At 42.0% G+C, this 21,564-nt stretch overlaps 1 protein-coding gene across 3 annotated transcripts in view; it reads left to right on the top strand.

Annotated features, from left to right (window-relative positions):
- Positions 1-21,564, top strand: part of LOC148142429 (procathepsin L-like) — a 40,630-nt gene that overhangs the window by 2,371 nt on the left and 16,695 nt on the right. For 2 of the 3 annotated variants that reach the window (XR_015752026.1, XM_087976550.1), the window contains exons 2-5: positions 9,866-10,007; positions 10,904-11,026; positions 14,899-15,078; positions 19,883-20,101. Coding sequence is in view for 2 of the 3 variants with exons in the window: in XM_087976550.1 (XP_087832676.1) it covers positions 9,866-10,007; positions 10,904-11,026; positions 14,899-15,078; positions 19,883-20,101 (664 nt within the window). In the remaining variant the exon portion in view is untranslated. The remainder of the gene's footprint in view (positions 1-9,865; positions 10,008-10,903; positions 11,027-14,898; positions 15,079-19,882; positions 20,102-21,564) is intronic. The other variant, XM_087976551.1, reaches the window with a different exon arrangement.

Raw genomic sequence — 21,564 nt, 5'->3', positions numbered from 1 at the left:
ACAGCGCAATCACAGACTCAGAATAGAATGTTTAGGTCTCTGCTATATGTGTAAGGGTAGCACTGCACAGCAAATCAGTCTTTGGCGTTTAATATTCTGAGCCGTTTCACGTTTTGTCTGTATCAAACTTATCTTTTGTGATCGGCATCTTTTGCTGAAAAGTTTATTTTACGCTTTTCTGAAGCAGAAATATCAAGTCAGCTCAAAGTCAACCTTACACTTTTTAAAGGCCTGTGGTATTACACGAAGAGTTTCTGTTAGAGGGGAAAGTGAATACAGTTTTAAGTGGAAACCGAAACAGAATTTGCTGGAAAAACTCAGGAAGTCTGTCAGTATCGATGGAGAGAAATGCGAGATAATGTTTTGCGGTCGGTGATCCTTTTTCAGAACATGTGGGTATATGGATAGGCTTTATTCATAGATTTAAAGGATCTCACAAGTTATAGTATTTAAATCGAAGATACAATATTTTCACATTCATGCGAGATGAATACTGTCATCAAATCTCTTTTATCGCTCTGTTTACTTCATGTGGAATGTTTGCATTGTTGACTTTTTCATTATTCTTAGTTATTTGGCTCAGTTGCTTTGTCACATTGACAGCTTCTCAGGCCTCCCAGAGAACATTCCTTTCACCTTTTAATTTAGAAACCATTCATCTGGTCACACTGAGTATTGGAGAGCTGCTGGCTTTCATGGATGGCACTTTGGTTTGTGGGAAAATCCCTGGTGACACAGTCCTCTTATGTTCTAAAATGCTGCTACCTCTCTGCGGTTGTCTGTGCAGGATGTGGAATTAAAATATGCTGTATAACGGCTACAGTCAGAGACTTTTGTGGGCAGGTGTACTGTAAAAACTTAATGTGAATATATTAACTAGTTAGTTATCAGTTCTGCTCAACCATGGTGCAGATTCAGCAAACATACCAATGGAGTTTCGAATTAACACTTTTTTTCTCCCTACATTTGTAATCTGTAGTCTTCCAAAGCAGTTGCGTAGTACATCTGAAACCGAGTGCGCATTGGAGAGTTTGGTGAGTGAGGGATTTCTGACAATCCTTTCTTTTATTAATTGGTCACTCTGCAGCTGAACAGGAGCTGAAAGTTGACTCTCAGAAAGCCATCAAGAGTCAGCTCTGAGAACACTTCCAAACCCCAAAAGCATGATGGTAAGAAAAAATAACATTGGATCTCACAGAAATGGGTTAGTGATTAAAAGGCGATTGTTTGTTCACTTGCTTTTTCTTTTAAAATCCAGGAAATATTTTCATACTTTTTCCCTTATGTTTTCTTAATTTTCAGAACATTAATACTTTTGAGTGAGAGTACTTAGTTTATTCGTCATCAATTACATTAAAAAAATAAGTTTCATGAAATGTCAATGGCAGAACAGGTGATGTGTGGTGACTGTCGGGTGTGGGATTTATGCGATCTATTGTATAAAGAATAAGTTAATCTTGAAGATATTCTCCTTAGAGTTCATAAATTACTGACCAAGATGAAGACACTGCCGTGCACCAGTGCGGTTTCAATATACATTTCATACTTTTTTTGAGGTGGCAGCCACAGTCTTAAGGCTATGGTCTTACAATTTGATCAATATTGATGTAAGGTAGGGTGCAGCTGGCATAGCTCTGGGGACCGAAGAGGTGGAGGAGGCACCGCCTTTCCTGTTATTCAGCGGATGTTTGGTTCTTCCACCTTCTTTGGAGGAGTTTGGTGGCTGAGGGTTAGATGAGCTCACTGATCACTGCACCACTGAGTAAGACATTACCTTCTGGAGAAGAATAATGAAACGTAGGAGGAGGAGGCAGTATAGCGATGGTTATTGATTTCTTTCTGCAGTATTGAACAAGAGTCCAGACTCTTGTCCAGCCATTGATAGGATTAGGGAAGCTGCTCAGGGAAGAAAAGGAACTTATAATGGAAGGGGGGAGGATTCATCATTTTGAAGTTGACATTTGAGTACCAAATATGACAAAGTGAGGACTGCAGTTGCTGGCTTCCAGAGTCGAGAGTGTGTGCTGAAAAAACATATCGTGTCAACCCTTCCTGTTGGAGGATTTGTGTCCGAAACGATGATTCTCCTGCTCCTCGAAAGCTGCCTGAGCGGCTGTACTTTTCCAGCAGTACAATCTCGGTGTACGTACTAATGACACATTCAGAACAAGGAATAGGTCCTGCACAATTATTCTGAGGAACTTCGTACAAAATTAAGAAGCCAAATTTCAAATGTAACAGTTGTTCACGAAAGTGGAAAACTGAAAATACATGGTGTACGAAAATCGGCCATTGTACAACATAAAGCTAAGCAGATGAAAAAACATTGAAAAGACAAGTGCGAAGACTTTGTGTTTGTTGTGATGAGCATTTGCAGTAAAGTAAATTTAACAGTTGCGCAAATACATATGCATGGTTATGGTGTAGTTATGCTTACATAGATATGACTGCAGAGTGACCAAATATAGGAGCTGAATATCTCATGAGTCGTCAAACAAAAGTGGAAAGGTGGTAGGGTGGCACAGTTCGGAAAGGATTCACATAAATCCATCACTGATGTAGGATATTGGTCAGGGAAATCATGATGCTGAGTTGACATAGATGTAGATAACAAACATATGAAATACTAATGGAAAGAAATTATTTGGTAGGAGGGTTGTTTATCGGCTGCGATAGAGTATTTCATATGTGAAATAAGGCATGAACACAAATACCAGTGATGGAGTTTGGTGCAATGAGAATATTTAGAAGATATCTGGATGGGTGCATGAATAGGAAGGGTTTAGAAGGGTATGTTTCAGTGCTGGCAAATGGGACTAGATTAATTGAGGCTTCCTGTTCAGCACGGAAAAGTTGACCGACGGGCCGGTTTCCATGTTGGACATTTTTGTAATTCATTGATCATGCTGTCTGCTTGTGACTCCACTTTCAAGGAACTGTGCATCTGTACCCATAGGTCTCTTGGTTCAACAAAGTTCCCCAGGGCATATTATTTAGTGTATAAGACATGCCCTCGACTTCATTAATAAAATGCAACACCTCACATTGAGCGAAATTAAAATCCATCTGTCATTCTCGGCCCATTGACACATCTGATCAACGTCCCATTTACTGGGAGATAGTCTTCACTCTCCACTGCACCCCTAAATTTGGGTCATCTACCAAATTACAAAACCACCCATCCAACAGAACTATCCTTCCGGCAGCTAATCGCAGCAGAACCCGCCCCATCTCTCACACTGACACAACGGTCTTACTCGCTGTGTGGCAAATGACCCCCTGAAGTCATAATCCTAACCCTCAATAACCATCAAATGTTGCAGTTCCCAGCATTCCTCGTCATTTTCAGCCTGACTTTCGACTCTTAACACTGTATGCTCTTCGGCACCCCCCACCCATCTTTAATGCATCAACAAGCGAATCCCTCAAACCCAGCTTCCAACTGACGTGTCTCTCTCGCCCCGCATTATATGTGAACTGAAGACTTCACGCACACATTGTATATAAACCTGCTCTCTGTATCTCTGAAAATACGAGAAAGCAGAACCAGTGAGATACAAATGTGCATGACCAAGACTTCCACCACAGTCTTGTACAATGATAATAAACTCTGATTAAAAATATGCTCTGGAGAATCATTGATTAAGAGATCTCTGCCTGAAATGAAGAGCTCCTTCAAGACATACGAATGAAAGACTAGGATGATTGCCATTTCACTCAAGTTTTGGTTTAACTTATTGTTGCTGAAAAATGTGTTGCTGGAAAAGCTCAGCAGGCCAGGCAGCATCCAAGGAGAAGGAGAATCTCCTGCTCCTTGGATGCTGCTCTGACCTGCTGCGCTTTTCCAGCAACACATTTTTCAGCTCTGATCTCCAGCATCTGCAGCCCTCACTTTCTCCGAGTTGGTTTTAACAGATTCTTCTTTGGAATTAAAAGCACAATTTCTAAATTTGAGGATAGTTTCGAAGTCGTCAACAGTAAATTATGGGAACTGTTTAAATAAAATGCGCAAAATGGACAAACAATTGTCAGTTAAGTTCAATACACATAATTTTGTGACTGTATTTTTTAAAAAACGGCATGGAGATACAGCTCTTTTCAGTTCTGAAAATGTCAAACCAGACTCAAAACATTAACTCTGTTTCTCACTCCATAGATTCTGTAGACTTTTTGAGTTTCTCCAGAATATATTTGGGGCTGTCCTGCATCCCTCAGTCCAACTACATTCTCCTCTCCATTTAATAACATTCTGCTTTCCTGCTTACTTAACGAAATGGAGAATCGACCACTTTGCCATATTTTATTCCATCTGCCAAATATCTGCCTGCCGCGAAATTCTCTCCGTTACTTTGCAAACAGTTTGTGTCCTCTTCCCAATTTACATTGCAAACAATATTTCTGCAGATTTGGCTGTTAAAGACTCTGTTCATTCATTATGTCACCGCGAGAGCTGATAGACAGATGATGTTCCATGTTCAATCGCTGCGGCATTCCACGCATTGCAACTTGCCAACTTAGAAGTTATCTGTTCATCCCATCTGTCTGTCACCTATTCGTTCGCTAACTCTCTGTTTCCGCTGATATACAACTCTGTCAGTGTGAACTCTTGTTTCTTTCATCTCGAACAATTTCGACCATTTTTAGTTACCTAAACACAATACTGTACTGCTTCCTACGAATTCCAACCTGTAGTTATATCCTCAGAATCGTTTGAACAAATGAAATTTCCTTTCAGAAAACGATGTTGATTAACCTTGCTTATAGTGTGATATTTGAAGGTGCTGTTATTCTTTACTTTCCATATCGCATACGGTGACCTTGAAAGTCTCACATTCTCGACCTAAGCCCTTTCCTGAGATATGGTGACCCCTATGTTTAACCACGACATACCATCTGTGTCCACTGAGAGAGAGAGGAAACCCATGATCCTTAGGCATTTTGTGACTTTACTTAATATTTGTGCTGTAATGGATTCCACCAGGGGAAGCCACAGGTGAGGATCCAGCGGAGTGGAGAGTAGCCATTGTTATCCCATTGTTTAAGGAAGGTCAGAGTGATATGTATGGACCTGTGAGCCTCACATTGGTTACAGAGAAACGATGGGAAAAGATTCTCAGAGTTAGATCTTTAGGAATTTAGAAGCAAATGGACTTATGAAGGATAGACTAATTATATATATGTGGGAAGGTCACACTGCACGAACGTGAACGATTTTTTTAGGTGTTGAGAAAGATAATTGATGAGGGAAAATAAGTTGATGCTGTCGACATAAATTTCAATAAAAGCTTTGATAGGGTCCCTCATGGCAGATTGGTAAAATGCTGAAGTCACATTGTCTCAGGGGTGAACTAGCAAGATAGAAATAGACCTTGCTTACTCGTAGAAGGAAGAGGTAGCTGTGGAATGAATCAAAATTCATTTCAAAATGGTAGGTTCGCAGAAGTGAAATTCCACATTATTCAGTGGTTCAATATCTGTCGTTTGTGATCTGCATAAATGATTTGGAGGAAAACATGGCTGGGCAAATTAGTTAATTTATAGACGACAAGAATTGGTGGTTTTGTGGGCAGTGAGGATGACCTTCGGAGTAGACAGCAGGATATAAATCAGTTACTGCATGGGCAGAAAAATGGCATGTGAAGTTGAATTTGGAAAAAAGTCAGTTGATGCATTAAGGAAAGTCAAGTACAGATGAAAATTATATAGTGAATGGAAGAATCATTAGGAGAGTTAGTATGGAGAGAGATCTGGGGTCTGGGTCCGCAGATCATGGAAGGCAGCAGCGGAGGTAGATAAGTATTTAAATAAATGCTTTTCGCATGCTTGGCTTCATTGAAAGGGCAGTAAATGCAAGGGTGGAGAGATTATGTTTCAGCTTTAGAGAACTTTGTTCAAGGCCACACTCAGCATATTGTTCACACTTCTGTTCACCTCACTTCCAGAAGGATGTCACTGCGATGGAGTGTGGACAGAAAAGGTTTACCAACATGTTGCCTGGCATGGGGGACTTTTTGTCTTTGGAGAAAGGCTGTCGAGAATACTGAAATGCAAGTTAAGAATTTCGACAGGACTGAGGTTCACAAGTAGGAGGTGTAGCAATTCTGGAAAATCTCAAAATAAATACGTCCTCTGGACTGGATGGGATTTATCCTTGGACAAGTAGATGATAGTAAATTTGCGGGTGACACTAAGGTCGCTGGAGTTGTGGATCGTGCTCATGCATATTACAAGGTACAGAGGGAGAAAAAATATTTGTAGAGCCTGGCTGCGGAGCTAAATGTAGGTTAACGTGCAAAAGTATGAGGATGTAACAGGAATAAATTTACTCGACGAATGGTAAGATTCCTGCAAGTGTAGATGAGCACAGAGATCTCGGTGTCCATGTACAGAGCTCCGTGAAAATAGCTATGCAGGTTAATAAATTTGTTTATAAGGCATCTGGCTGTGTTAGCTTTTATTGGTTCCTGATGAAGGGGTTTTGCCCGAAACGTCGATTTCGAAGCTCCTTGGATGCTGCCTGAACTGCTGTGCTCTTCCAGCACCACTAATCCAGAATTAGCTTTTCTTGGCAGAGGGATTAAGTTTCATAGCCACGAGGAAATATTGCAGCTGTTCAAAACTCTGGTGTGGCCACATTTCGAATATTGCATACAGTTCTGCTCACCGAATTGGAGGAAACGTGTTTAAGCTTTGGAGAGGCTTCAGACGAGATTTCCGTGAGTGTTGCCTGGTATGGATGGAAGGTCTTATGTGGAAAGGTTGAGGCACTTGAGGCTGTTTTGGTCAGAGAGAAGAAGGTTGAGAGGTGACTTAATTGAGACATAAGGTATAATTAGAGAGGTAGACAGGGTGGAGACTGACAGCCTTTATTCCTCAAATGGCTAGCACGACGGGACAACTTTAATTTGTGGGGCTGTATCTTAGATATAGGACAAGTGTGAGAGATAGTTTATTTCCTGAGAGAGTAGAAAAGGTGTGGAACGCATTGTTTACAACAACAGCTGACCAGCCAGCGTTAAGGTCATTTATATGTTCATTTGGAAAACTTACGGATGAATTTGTTATTGTGTAGGGTAGATGTGCTTTACTTTTGTTCCACAGGTCTGTGCAACGAGGGCTGTTCTGTAATTTTCTATGTGTTATGTTCATTATCACGGAGACTGAGTTTGCTTTTTGGGGTGACCTATCAGATAATAGGACATAAATGGCATGGATCCAATGGTGAGTAGGAGACATTTTTCCCAGGGTGGAGGGGTCAGTTACTAGGGGAAACATGTGTAGCGGACGTGCATGTTAAAAGAGGCAAGTATTTCACAAAAAGTGATGAGTGCCGAGAGCGTATTCCGAAAGAGTTGGAGGAAGCAGACACAATGGCAGTATTCAAGACGGACCTGGTCGAAAACAAGAATAGGAACGGAGGTTGAAGGTCATGGGTCCCCTAAGTAAAGGCAGTTCATTGGTGACGGACAATATGTGTCAACACAGGCTTGTAGGGCCGATAGGCCTATTGCTGTTACTCTTTGTTCTATTTTAGCCTATGATATCATGTTTCCTAACTTGCATAAATCTTTCAATTTTCTATTCTCCTCCTTTTTGTGAATTTCCCTATTTGCAGAATTCTATCAGTGAAAACAATTCCTGAACCGCAATGATATTGCCACTATTGTACCCATTATTATTGCAGTAACTATATTTAAAACGTTCAGATCTAATCAGCCAGATCCAAGTGAATGTCAGACTTTAATCTCATTTGTTTTCTGAGTAATTGTTCCTTCCGTGATCAACGTAATTCCCTCCCTTTACCTCTTGATTCTGAATCTTTTTGTTTTGTTATTTTTACCATGAAACTGGATATTTGTTCAAACTCGCTGCGACATCAGTCTTTCCCATTATTCATGGGCAAATCTCACCATCGAAATAATCAACATTTCAGCTAGCTTCTTCATTTCAATAAGTATTAAAGTCCTTGCTTTCAGTTGCTTATTTTTTTATTTGTCTTTAACATTCATATTCTTGTTCTCTTCATCATTGTTTGTCATTTGTCAGTTTCTATGTTTTTTGTCTCCTAATCGATGTTTGCACAGATGATGATCAATTTCTTTAGACGAGACTTGAATTTGGTAGTTCGCCATAAATGGGACATTCTTCTCTTACAATCTACATCATTGAATAGTTCCTTGATAAGAATATCTAAATATTACCTTAACTGTATCCCACTGTTTATCCAATCTCTTACCTCTCAACATTTTGTCCATCTCCAACTGAGGTAAACGCTGTCATCACCTTCTTGTGCTTGATCCTCTTTCAGCTTCAGGCACTAGCTTGATATCCAAGATTTTCAATTTTACATTGCATATGAAATTCCGGAAAGCTGTGACCAGATTTGTTGAACGAATCATTTACTATATCATTATTGTTGATCCTTTCTCGTTTCATACACACCAGGACGAAAATAGCTTGTTCTCCAGTTGATTCTAGAACGTAGTCTTCGAAAAACCATTATAATTACACCCCATGCATTCAACCGTAAGGCTATAGTTGTCAATTTGATTCATGCAATCAACGTGAAATTTAAAATTGTAATGACTTATTCGATACCTTTCTTACAAAGTCCCACAATTCCTTGGTTTGTGCTCTCCATCTACGCACTTAAGAAACACAGGAATGAGACCCACCAGACACTTAGGTTCCTTTCTCATCACCACACGTCGTCATCCAGAAAACCATTTCTCACTATTTCACTGATATGCGATGGTTTTAAACATGAAACAGTGCAGCAAATAAACTAGCCCGTCAGACCACCATGGTTGCGCCTACCATGATGCCTTTCTACTTTAATATAATCTGATTTCACATGTTCTGTGACCCTCCATATCCTGCCTGTTCATGTGTCTGTCTAAATCTCTCTTAACTTCGACATTGCATCTACTTCTAGCACCTCAACTGGCAGCATTTTCCAGGCATGTGCCAGCCTCTGTGTAAAAAAAAACACAAATGCTTGCCTCTCGTTTCAACTTTCCCTTTTCACATTGAAGCTTATCAAACGAGCTGGCCAAATTCCCTCTCCCTTGTTCGTTTACTTCTTAAACATGGAGGATTCTTGAATACTCAGTTGAATGATCCCTTCCGTGACCATTTTGGAACCACTCCTCTGAAACAACTTTCATGTCATACACATTGTTTTGTGACTTTTTACATCAATATTTTAAAAATGCTGCACACATTCAATGTCGGAATTCTATCATTAATTCTATTTTTTACTGAGGACATACGAGTTTTTTCAGTTTGATTTTTTTTCCTGTATCTTTCCATTTTCATTGCATTGGGTCAATTTCTTCCTTCCCTTTCAACTCGCGATTTACATGTCGTCTTCAGATTTTTTTTGCATTGTCTAAAGTGACAGAAGATAACGATATAAAATGTGTCCACCTGTTCTTTATTTCCTGTTGCTAATCCTACAGTCATACCTTCTGAGGACTCATTGCTCAATGTAAGGTTGAATGCAATGTAATCATTACGACATGATCTGTTGACTGATTAAACCTGTGGACCGTGAGTCAAATAACCTTCATCACAAGAAGGCAATTCATGGAAAAGTATGATTTCATTGTACCGTGTTCTTTCCAATAATTGGTTTTAAATTTAAAACGTCATTCAGTTGATCAATCTCGTGCTGGAAGATTCCAATCCACTGACGATGCCTCATGAAGGTGAATTACATTAAACTTTCAGCATTGGATGAATTGTTGGAATTTTATTGTTTGTATTATTAGTACAATTTATATTGTTCCTTCTCAGAATAAGGAAACAGCTAACTTGAAAATTACCCACTCCCTGTCGAACACCCACTGGTTTTGCCTATTAGGTTGTCCATCATGAACTTCTGTCTCTTTCTGGGCAGTGTGGCGGTATCTATTCTGGCTGCAGCCTCAACAGGCACATTTGATTCGAAATTGGATGAAGACTGGAAAAATTGGAAATCACAACATGGGAACCAGTACGCCAAGGTAAAAGGAGAGTCTGTCATGTTAAACTCACTCAGAATAGGAATGATCTGCACACAATTGGCAGAGATTGAGAATATGTAGTTGCAGTCAATGACAGGTACCTGTTGAGTGAAGTGACATTGAGAAAATATTGATCTTGAAATTCAATGGGTATTCTCCAAGTTTCTAACTTCATTAGAGAACTGATCAAACACAAAGTGAATCAGTAGCGACTTGGTGTATCTTAATTTACTAGGATACCGCTGCAGTACTGTTGGATTTACTACAAAGACCACATACTGTCTCTAGAAGATTAAGATCCATTCTTGGTGTTGAAGAGGCAATTGTAAGTGGGCAACTTGGAGACAGAGGGATGGGGAAGCCGTCTGATCATCCCAAGCGTCCCATTCAATGAAGCGTCTCTTTGCCGACACTGATTTTACTATGCTGGCAGCTTAAGGCAGGTCTCTCACACAACAGGATAAGAAGGTATATACATGCACAGTAATTGCCCATGTATTGGCCTCGGCTTTTTCGCAAGGACGTGGCTTATTGAATTCCCTGCCTGCCACTGGCTTAATCTTACTTTAGACAGGGACAGGTGGTAGGAGAGAGAACGTATCCATTGTCAACGTCATTCATGACGGTCGATTAAACCATCCTCTTGTTCAGCTATTTTATTCTTAATTCACTTTCAGCATGAATCTCACAGACTGGCAGCTCGACAGGTTTTGCTACGGGTGCGTTATTTTGAGTGGGGTGAGGGGAACCTGATTAATAATTTTCAGATCTGGGTGGGAGGATGGACCCTGACAGCAAAATGTTATTTCAGGTTTCACAAGCGGATTTTTAATGCTTCTGTATAATTTTATAAATGAAAGATGCTGCAGCCTGATTATATTAATCTCTTTATTCAGGATGAGGAGAGCTACAGGAGAGTGATATGGGAGGACAATATGAGATACATCAAAAAACACAACATCGAACACTCATTGGGAAAACACACATCTAAAGTGGGAATGAACAAATTTGCAGCTCTGGTGTGTACCGGATGTATCGTCTGGGATCTCGTGAAATTGTGAAGCAATATAATTGTGAAGTTATATTCAGCTACAGGAGCAGCACTTGGACATTTGGTCCTCCAAGCTGACTTACTCATTCAGTACACTCAATGACTGATCTCACTTTACTCCAAATTGTTGATTCCTTCCTTCTCATTCCTGGTTTCTATAACCGTTAACTCCTCTGGAAATCAAAAACATCTCTCTCAGATTTGTATGTATTCAATGACTCAAGCCTCCATTTCTCTCTGCGGAAGAGAACTCTAATGACTAACAATCCCCTGATTCGATAATTTCTGCTCACTTGCATGATCAGATTCTGCACAACTAAATTGCATTAAACAACACTGGCTGGCTTGAGCTCCCTCTATACACGGCAGTCACACTATGGATACACCTCTATGTTGTTAAGTCTTCACAGATGCTGTCCATTATGACGTCTGGAAGCCGGAGTTGCATTCTGTACTATGGAAGCTGCTCCCTTCGGCATCAATTTTCTTCTTGAGTCTGCTGGATCTTTGGCTCCGCCCTACCTGTCGCTGACTAAACTTTATCCCACAGCCGTTAAACTAACCTGCATTCCAATCAAATTGAAGTACATGATCCTGCTCTCTGTATTATTGCTCCTCAGGACAGTTGGTCATTTCCCCTATTCTTGGCATCTCAAAAAAATGTGACTAATGACAGCAACATTACACCAGCATTCCATGAATTGAAAATACATTAATCGAACTGAATTGGATTGAATTGAACTGAGCTGAACTGAACTGAACTGAATTGAATTGAATTGAATCGAATTGAAATTAATGTGACGTGTCCTGAGGCACAGTGAAAAGATTTGTCTTGCGAACAATACAGGCAGATCACAGAGTTACGTCGCACAGATAAGTAAATAATAGCGACAATGACTACGTCAGGCCTTGGTTCTGTACTCACCTTTCCCATCAAGAAAATCATCCTCTCACCATTAGCCCTGTCAATCCCCCTCGAATCTTATTTGTTTCAGTATGATCAGCACTCATTCTCCTGAACTTTATTGTGGAGTGGGCCCAGTCTGTCAAAATGTTTCTCTTGTGATAACCCTCTTCTTCGTAGGAATAGTTTTGATTAACCAGCTTCAAATTTCCTTCCAAATATTCCCCCATAACGAGTGAAATCAATGGTCATCACAGTGCCTTCTGTGTTTATCCAATCGCAACAAAACTTCCCCACTTTGATACTGTCTTTGTTCTGCATTAAAGACAAATATTTCTTTTGCCTCTTTAATAACTTGCTGGACCTATGTGCACACAATTGTTAATAAGTGAACAAAGAGACAAAACTTTTTTTTTTACCAAAGGAAAGCCGATATATTGTGTGCACTTGGAATTTTAAAAGATATGTCATGCAGTGCCACATCAGCTGTTGCTAAACAAAATAACAGTTTATGGTTTAGTGCGTAACATATTGGCATTGGTAGACGATTTGTTCGCTAAAAAAGAAACAGAGAATGGGATGGTAGAAAGTGAAGACAGAAATAATCCTATTTTTCTTCTGGGATGGAGGGGAACAACTGCACCAAATATTGTCTAGCGAGTAAAGACTAATCAGGTTGGGACTTTACTGAATGGGGTTTATAAGAATGACAGGTGATCGCTTTGAAATTTATATGTTCTTACTGGGTTTGAAAGGGTGAGTGCACAGATGATGTTGACGCGAATGAGAGAGGCTCGGAATTGACATCATCGAATCACAATAACAGCGTTTTGAAATCGAGGTGTGGAGGAATTCCTTCTCCCTGAGGCCTGAATGTCTTTGCAGGAAAATTGGTAAGTGAAGAAAGCGTTTTTTATGCTCCCCTGTATTTGTCATATTATTGAATACAGGTGTTGGGATGTCATGTTGCTGATGTAGAGGACATTGGTTAGGCCACTGTTGGTATATTGCGTGCAAGTCTGGTCTCAATTCACTCGGAAAGTTGTTGTGAAACTTGAAAGGGTTCAGAAAAGATTTATAAGTATTTTGGCAGGACTGAGGAATTGAGCGATAGGAAGAGGCTGAACAAGTTTAGGTTGTGTTCTCTGCAGCGTAAGAGGGTAAGGAGTGACCTTATGCAGGTTTACAAAATTACGAGGTGCATGCATAGGATAATTAGACAAAGTATTTCTTTTCCCTGGGATCGGGAATCCAGAGCTAGAGGGCATAAGTTGAGGGTGAGAGGGAAATGACATAAAAGAGACCTAAGGGGCAACGTTTTCACACAGTGGGTAGTAGATGGATGGATCAAGCTTCCAGACCATGTGGTGGAGGCTGGCACAATTGCAACATTTGAAGGACATTTGCAATGGGTATATGAATAGGATGGGTTTGGAGTAATACGGGTTGGGTGCTGGCAGATGTGACGAGATTGGGTTGGGATATCTGGTCAGCATGGACAGGTTGGACCGAAGGGTCTGTTTCCATACTGTACATCTCTATGACTCTAGGCCTCTCTGTATGCCTAATCTGAGAGAGATTCTTAAGCGGTAGGGGAATCAAGGGTTACAATGAAAATGAAGGAACGGGAACATGGGCAATTTTGGGTCAATCATAATGGAATGATGGAGCAAGGTGGAGGGGCCACTAGTTTACTCATGTTGCTACTTCCTATGTTCTTATGGGTGAGGAAACAATTGCGCAAACTGAGTAAGAGAGCCTGTCAACAGCATTGAGAGGAGTCCTTAGGTAAGGATAAACACCCCAGTGGGTGATGACACCAACGAACATGCAGTACAGGTGGAGAGCCTGGAAAATGGAATGGAATCTTTGGAGATAGCAGGGTGTGAGGAGACGTAGTTCAACGTAACTGTGGGAGACAGTCGATGGTCTAGCCCTTAAATGGAAACATTAAAATCAAGAAAGGAAAGGAAGATTTTCAGAGATTCCAGGTGAAGTTGGGACAAGGGTGGAAATTGATTACTATTTCTAATTCTGGGTGAGAGTAGGAAGCAACAATCAATGGATCAGAAACAGAACTTTGACAGGGGTCAGAGTAGGACTGGAACAAGGCGTGCTCCATATAGCCTGCAAAAAGGCAGTCGCAACTCGGACTTTTGCATGTACCTAGGGCCCAGCTTATTACTCAGAGGATGGGACATATACAATCCCCTTTCAAACCGACATATACCCCTCCCTACCCATCAAAAAGAGATACCAGATTATTCAATACCAGTCTGCAATCTCAGTTTGATATGTAGACATCCACAGTTCCGGATGATAAGTTATGTGATGATGGATAGCATCAAATCTGGTCCTTTTCTAACCATTCCAATCCAGTATCTTCATGAAAATGAACAATCTGACTTTTGCATCTAAATCTAATGGTCCAAGGGCGATGAGGCCAACTCAAGGCCAACGTGTTATCCGGAAATCAGGTCAGGCCGGTGATGGAATTTGTAATCCTCCTAATTGGGAAGGTTCATCTCAAACACCAATAAACCCCACCAATCTGAGGTGACGTAACCTATCCTTCCATGATGAAATTGACCTGTCAGGTTTTAATGATCAGAGACGACAATCGAACTGATTCTTGCGAAATGAAACACATGTATAAATCTCCTGCCATTTTGGTAATTGAACAATCGAACAGAGATATTTGAGCTGCTCGAGGTTTCTCACACAGCTTTATATTGGATTCAGACGAAATGGATGGCCACTTCTTTGCCTGCTGCTCATTTATTCAGTCAAAGATTAAACACGAGTAACGAGTGCCCTCATTGCTTTCACCGCACTTCATGCTAAATTCAGCGAATATGTAGAATGTAGCTCTCTTACGTTATTGACATAATCACCACTAAAAGTCAATCATTTCACCAATGTGTTTAAATTTTCAGACCAATGAAGAGTTCAATAAGCTCATGAATGGATTTCTCCGAATCGAAGCTGGCAACATGACTGAAATTGAAACTGATGAAAGAGATGAAAGTCGTGAATCTGAAGAAAGTCACATTGAATTGAGAACTGCAACTGTTGACTGGCGTAGAGAAGGATTAGTTACTCCAGTGAAAAACCAGGTAAAAATCAGAAAAAGCTCTCAAGATTATTAAGTGCAGACATTAATTTCTCAATAGGATTGGACATTATGATCAGCTTGTAGGAATTGTTAGGAAAGGCTCCGTTTCAGTCGATCATTTTTAACCTAAATTGCTTCTCCTGCTTTCTTGTTGCATTTGTTTCCTGGAGTTGGTTATGGTCAGGCAAGGGAGCATGGTATATGTATCAACGGTAATGCTCGTGCTTTTACTCACAATATCTATAGAAATTTTACTTCAAAAAATTCAATGGTGAAATTAAATTGAAAAATTGAAGTCTACCAGTACAATTCCGATGTAATAAATATAAGTTTAAATGTAAATTGGCACAACTCAACAATGGTAATGTTGCAAACTGCAATGCCAAGCTTCCTTGTGATACGATGTCCAGTCTTATTCAAAGAATATTCGATCATATGCTCGACACCCCAACTTTTAAAACCACGTTCACAGTTCACTTCTGTTGGGCCTTGTACCTCTCTCAATCATTCTCTCCAACCGGACAACGCTGATCGACAGGAAGGCAGAGCCTGCTGGTAAGTACATGAAGTATTGTGTACAAATGGGAGTTGTAAAAGATCGGATTATACTGTAATTCTCTAAGTGTCAGTTGCATTGTATGTTGAGGAGGGATACCACCATGAGGCTCAGTAAGATTTCTCACTATCGTTGTGAAAACCATCTCGTTAGCTACGTCAATGCAGCTATAACATCCCGCATATCCGATTCGAGCCTAATCTTGCCACACATTATTCCCGGAACAATTCAATAGATTCCTGATTCGTGCCCGATATCCTAGGAGCTGAGCCAACACAAAAAAGCTGCTGTGCACCCACATGAGCACAAGCATGGTAACCTTGCCCTGCTCAGATAGGAATGCTTTCGGATATGCCAGAAAATGGTACAGAAAATCAACCAACAGTGCCGTAAGAATGCTATGTGTCAGAATCTCTGTGACTACCCACCTTCCCCCTCCGGCTCACTCTATCCCCGCCCCAGCACCCCCTCCTACCCAGATTCATGCTGTCACTGACGTCTTCCTCATCTTCCAAACCAACATCGCATCGGCATTTCAACTTCACTACCTTGGAATACCTCCCGCCATGTACCAACACCAAGAACCATGCAAAACTTCAATCTCTCACTCAATCCTTCCCTTTCTGTCATTCCAGGAGAAGAGAGAACACTGGAGGACAGAAACCTCTTGGATTGGTGGAGAGGTGTCCAACACTAGATTCCTCAACCTGTGAGGAGTAACTCTTGTTTCTCACAAGAAAACATGATACACCCACATTCCACTAAGCGAGAAAATACCATTCTTCACTCCTTTGTTCGCACAGTCAGTCTCATTAATTCTTCAGTGTATCTTTGCGTTGGTCCCAGAAACTTCTGTCTCTCGTGTTCTGCCGGTTCTGTCAGCATTTACTCTAGCTCCGCAGGGTAAGAAGACACCTCCTCATTCTCTGAGTATGAAAGTATTGCGGCCTCAGATGAAATATCAGGAAGGCTGCGTCCAGCACACACCACCAGCTTCCTGGGAATGTGAGCTATTGAGGGTGTGGGAGCACAGTCTGGTAAGCACCTCACTGTGTCATTTGTCACAGAACTCAGAGGGCTGCCAGCGACCCGGGACGGGCAGAAGAGACCCTGTGGTGTCGGCAAATATCTACATGTCCCAGGGAGCAGCAGATGCAGCAGACAGGGATATACACTTGAAAGACGACAGGGATGCAGATACACTATGGGGACCCAGATATCCCAATCAATGAATCATCTAACCTCCAAGAACAGTTTCGCAGTGGCCATGGAGAAGCAGGCCCAGCAACCCCAGCCTCTGCTGGCCATGGGCACAAAGCTGTAACCCATCGACCACTGCTCCACGGGCCTGTAGTCGAGGTGCCACTTTGTAATAACAAGTAATAGGGACAGTGCCTTGCTGCAGGAGGAAGCACACACAGGTCACACCGAAGACCCAGACTCAAGATGTCATAGAAGTGGCTGAGCCTCCACCTGCAAACTGCTGCCCAGTTCTGCTCAGCATTGTCAGAGATCCCTCACCCCCGCCAGAGAGAAATGCTGCGAGGCTGTCTGAACAAACCACTGCAGGGCTAACAGGCATCAACAAGAAATCCAATCCTTCCTGCCCAACCCAGTAACTGGAATTCATTAAATCTGAGACAATGAAGGAAAGGGAGGTTGAGCGGCAAGCGTGACAAACCTCGAACATTATTTGATTCTTTTCGATAAATGGTATCAGCTTGACCTTCCACTTGGCTGTTTCCCTCTCGGTGGAGAGAAGGCTTAATATAACTGCAGCACCATGATGCCTAACGACATGGTCACATAGGATCAATGTGTGTACTGAGAGCCTGGTGTCATGTGTGGAAGGAAGAGGAACAAGGTTTGCCGAGGTAAGGCTGTGCTGCAAATCCCGTCATACCTCATCCAACAAATTTATGGAATCCCTTCCCATCCAAGATTCATTTTATTCACCATTGCATATAGTGTTATCACCCATCCTCGCGCACAACTGCAATCTCCCAGACCTCTCAACGCACAGCCCTCAGTGGTGAAGAATTGCAAAATCTTCTTCCTGTGACAACAGTTCCCAATCCCCGAACTGGTCACTTTGTAGCCAAAGGACTGTTGAAACCAAGTCTTTGGATTGCAGACGCAAAGACAACTCCCCACCGAAACCCCCCCCCCCCCCCCCCCCACCACCCCGCACCCGCACCAGACTATGGTCGATCCCTGGACTGTGGACCAGCAAATGCCAGATGCCAAAGTTCATGGACTAGGCCCATACAACAGGAGCCTGTGCATCTTGCCCTGAGATGCTATTTGGTCTGATCGAACACCATGGTCGTTTGTAACCAATCGGAAACAGAGTTCATCCTGTCCCTCTCTGAGAACCATGCCATGTTCCCTTGATAGCCAATGCATTTTGTGAATTTGTCAAGAGAGGAAATTGAATAATGCGACAAGTTTTGCTATTAAAGAAGACTTTTCACAATCAAATAATCCTCTTTCATGTCAATGCTTCAAGTTGTTAGTCATTGCAGTAGAAATCAGATTGGTCCTCCTGGGAATTACCCTAAGGACGCTGCTTGGCCCAAACACTGTCCCTGCCAGGCACTCAGCTCCAGTGTGGACCAGCTAGCGGAAATTCTCCGACATCTTCAAACTCTCTCTTCTACAAGCTAAAATCCCAACCTGCTTCAAGAAGACCACCATCATCTTCGTAAGTGAGGAAACAAATCTCATGCATTGTTCCTTAATGAGGACCGACCAGTGGCCTGAGCACAATGATCATGAAGTGCTTCGAGAAGCTGGTGAGGGTCCACATCAACTCCATTCTCCAAGACTGCCTCGGTCACTTAATATTTGCCTTTTAAAGTAACAGGTCCACAGTGGGTGAAATATCTCTCGCCCTGCATCCCTGGAACTTCTGGACAAGGACACTTTTGTCGGACTCCTGCTCATTGACTACACCTCTGCCTTCAACACTCTTATCCTCTCTACATTGAACTCAAAACCCTGTGACATTTGTCATGATTTTATCCTCTGCAACTGGATCCGCAGCTGTCTGACCCACAGATACCAATCATTGAAGATAGGCAACTGCACCTTCTCCCGAATAACCTTCACCACTTGCGTCCCCCAAATAATGAGTGCTCAACGAGTGACTGTATTACCTTTACACCCACGAATCCCGAACGAACACCATCTATACGTTCACTGACGACAGCATTATAACAGGAGGGAAATTTGACAACGATGAATGAAAAGACAGAAGGGAGATAGAGAGATCATTGACGTGGTGCAATGAGAATAGCGTTTTTCTCTCTCTCAATTTTGGTAAAATTAAAGAACACATAATTGACTTCAGACGGAAAGGTGAACAACACGCTTCCATCTCCATCAATGGGAATGAGGTTGAGAGAATGGAAAATGTCAAATTTCCTAGACTGACCATAATGGACAATCTTTCCGGGAAATACCATGTATTTGTGCCGTTGGAAAATATACAACAACGCCTCTTCTTCCTCAGAGAGCTCAGGAATTTTGGCAGATGCATAAGGACCCTTACTAACTTCGACAGTTGCACTTTTTAGCGCATACTGTCTGGGTCCAGAAGGCCATGTATGGCAACTGCGAAGCTCAGGATCATAACAAACTACTAAAGGTTGTGTGCGCAGCCCAGGCCATTATGGAATCGAATACTCTATTAATGAACTCCACTTACACATCTCGCTGCCACGAAATTGCAGGCAACATCACCAAGGACCTAACTCACCCCGGTAATGTACTCCTTACATGCATTCCGTCAGGTAGAAGACACTGAAGCTTGAACACATCCACCAGCAGGTGCAGGAACAGCTTTTCCCCAGCTGTTATTAGACGGTTATGAGACTCTCTTGTTCAAATCATACTGATCTTGCTGACTTTGAATTTGCCTTGTGCCCACTCTCTGCAATGTACCATTTTCCAAGTCTTTTTTGATCACTTCATCCTCGCATACTTCATCCTCGCATCCTCGTGCCTGTATTGCTTATAAACAAAGGGTTTCACTGTTGTTCGCGACACGTGACAATACATAAATCAAATCAAATCCGAACCTAGGCACACCGATATTCACAGATTCTGTGTAATTCTGAGAAACTTGAACAAATATTTAGACTAAGAGCATTAGTGTGAGACTGTGTTCCATATGAATGTCGATGCAAACTCGATATCGTTTTTAGATCAATATGATTTAATGTGGTTATATTTCTGTCAACACTAGGGTCAATGTCCTTCTTCCTGGGCTTTCAGTGCAACTGGTGGCATAGAAGGACAGTGGGCAAAAAGGCATGGAAAACTGGTTTCTCTCAGTGAACAGAATCTGATTGATTGTCGAGACGGACCTCCTAATTGCTCTGGTTCAAACCCATTGTTCGCCTTTGAACTAGTGATTCAACTTCAAGGCATCAACTCTGCTGAAACTTACCCTTACATCGGAAAGGTAAATCCCCAAGACTTCTAGTAAAGTTGTGGTGGAGTCGGGATTCATTCTCATTTCGTTTTATTTTATTTCTTCTCTCCTGTCTGCGTTCGCTTGTAAGTTTTCTTGGGTTTTTAATTTAATTACCTCTTGGTGAAGAGCAGCGAAACCTGTGAGTGTGTCGAGCAGCATGGACTCACAACGGAGATAGCCGAGAGAGTTTAGGTTCCTGATGGCTCCTGTCCTGACGCTAATTCATGGCTGCTCAGGCGGTGATGAGTCCAGGTCCCTGGCAGTGTCCATATCCAGTACAGTTTCGTGCAGGCAGCAGATGAGATCTATTTTTGTTCATGACAATATCTGTATCTATCATAGATTCACAAAATTAGCTGTGGAGGTGAGTCTGGGATTTTGGCAGCATGAGCATCCAGCACAGATTCATGGAGGAAGGGTGCAAGTGGGTCAGTTTTCTGTCAGTGTCTGTATCCAGCAGAGGTTCATGGAGGCAAAGCGGAGATGAGTTTTGTTTCCTATCAGTACATGTATCCAGCTCTGATTCATGGAGGCAGAAAAGGTGAGTTTGGTTTCCTGTCATTACTGCATCCATCATAGATTAATTGAGGCAGAGTGAAGACTGGTTTGGGTTCTGTCAGTATCGCTATCCAGCGCAGATTCATGGAGAGAGGGGAAAGGTTTTTTCGGGTTTCTGTCATGATCTGTATCAAGCACAGATTCATGGAGATTGGGAGAAGGTAAGTTTGGGTTCCTGTCAGTGCACGTCGCCATCACAGATTCATGGAGACAGCAATGGAGCTTAGGCCCAGTACAAGATCCGGCAGCAACTGCAGTGACTGCATTCGTAAGCGAAATCTAAAGCAGCCTCGTGGTAACAACAGAATCGAGTTTGGACCAATGTCATGCCCAGCAGCATCAGTGGCATCGACTTTGCTGAGGTCCAACAAGACCTCTTTGTGACCAAGGCATCAGCCGAGTCAAGATGCTCCCAATGATTGGGCGACATTCATTCCGACGGTGAGAGAGAGCGGGACACATGCCTGACCAGCATGTCCATGATGGAGCACTTAGCAAGGACTATATAATCTTTCAGCACTCCCAGTCATCTCAACCTTATCTTGGAATGCTCTCCTACATCTTGACACAACACCTCGTACCCTCAGACAATCGGTCTGAGGAGTTAAGAGTACTTCCATTTCTGTGAATTAATGTTCACCATTCACAGAGTTCAAAGATGTGGTGGTTAGGGGATTGTGTATGTTAAGCTAACCATAGTGCGCAGGGAATTATAGGTTAGGTGTCTAAGCCATGGGAGACGCAGGGTTACAGGGATAAGGTAGGGCCGAATGGGCACTTTCTGCATTCTGGGGATTCTCTGATATTGTGAGTTAGCATGTGGATGTGACGTTCAGCTGAATCAACGGAACATTGAGCATGTTCTGTCCTTCAGACGGGGACGTGCACCATCC

The sequence above is a fragment of the Chiloscyllium plagiosum genome, unplaced genomic scaffold, assembly GCF_037043375.1.
Source record: "Chiloscyllium plagiosum isolate Xiang-an unplaced genomic scaffold, Cpla_swu_hap1 HiC_scaffold_29, whole genome shotgun sequence".
NCBI classification, from domain to species: Eukaryota; Metazoa; Chordata; class Chondrichthyes; order Orectolobiformes; family Hemiscylliidae; genus Chiloscyllium; species Chiloscyllium plagiosum.
The sequence above is the reverse complement of the archived record's forward strand: the minus strand, read 5'-3'. Positions and strand labels throughout refer to the sequence as shown.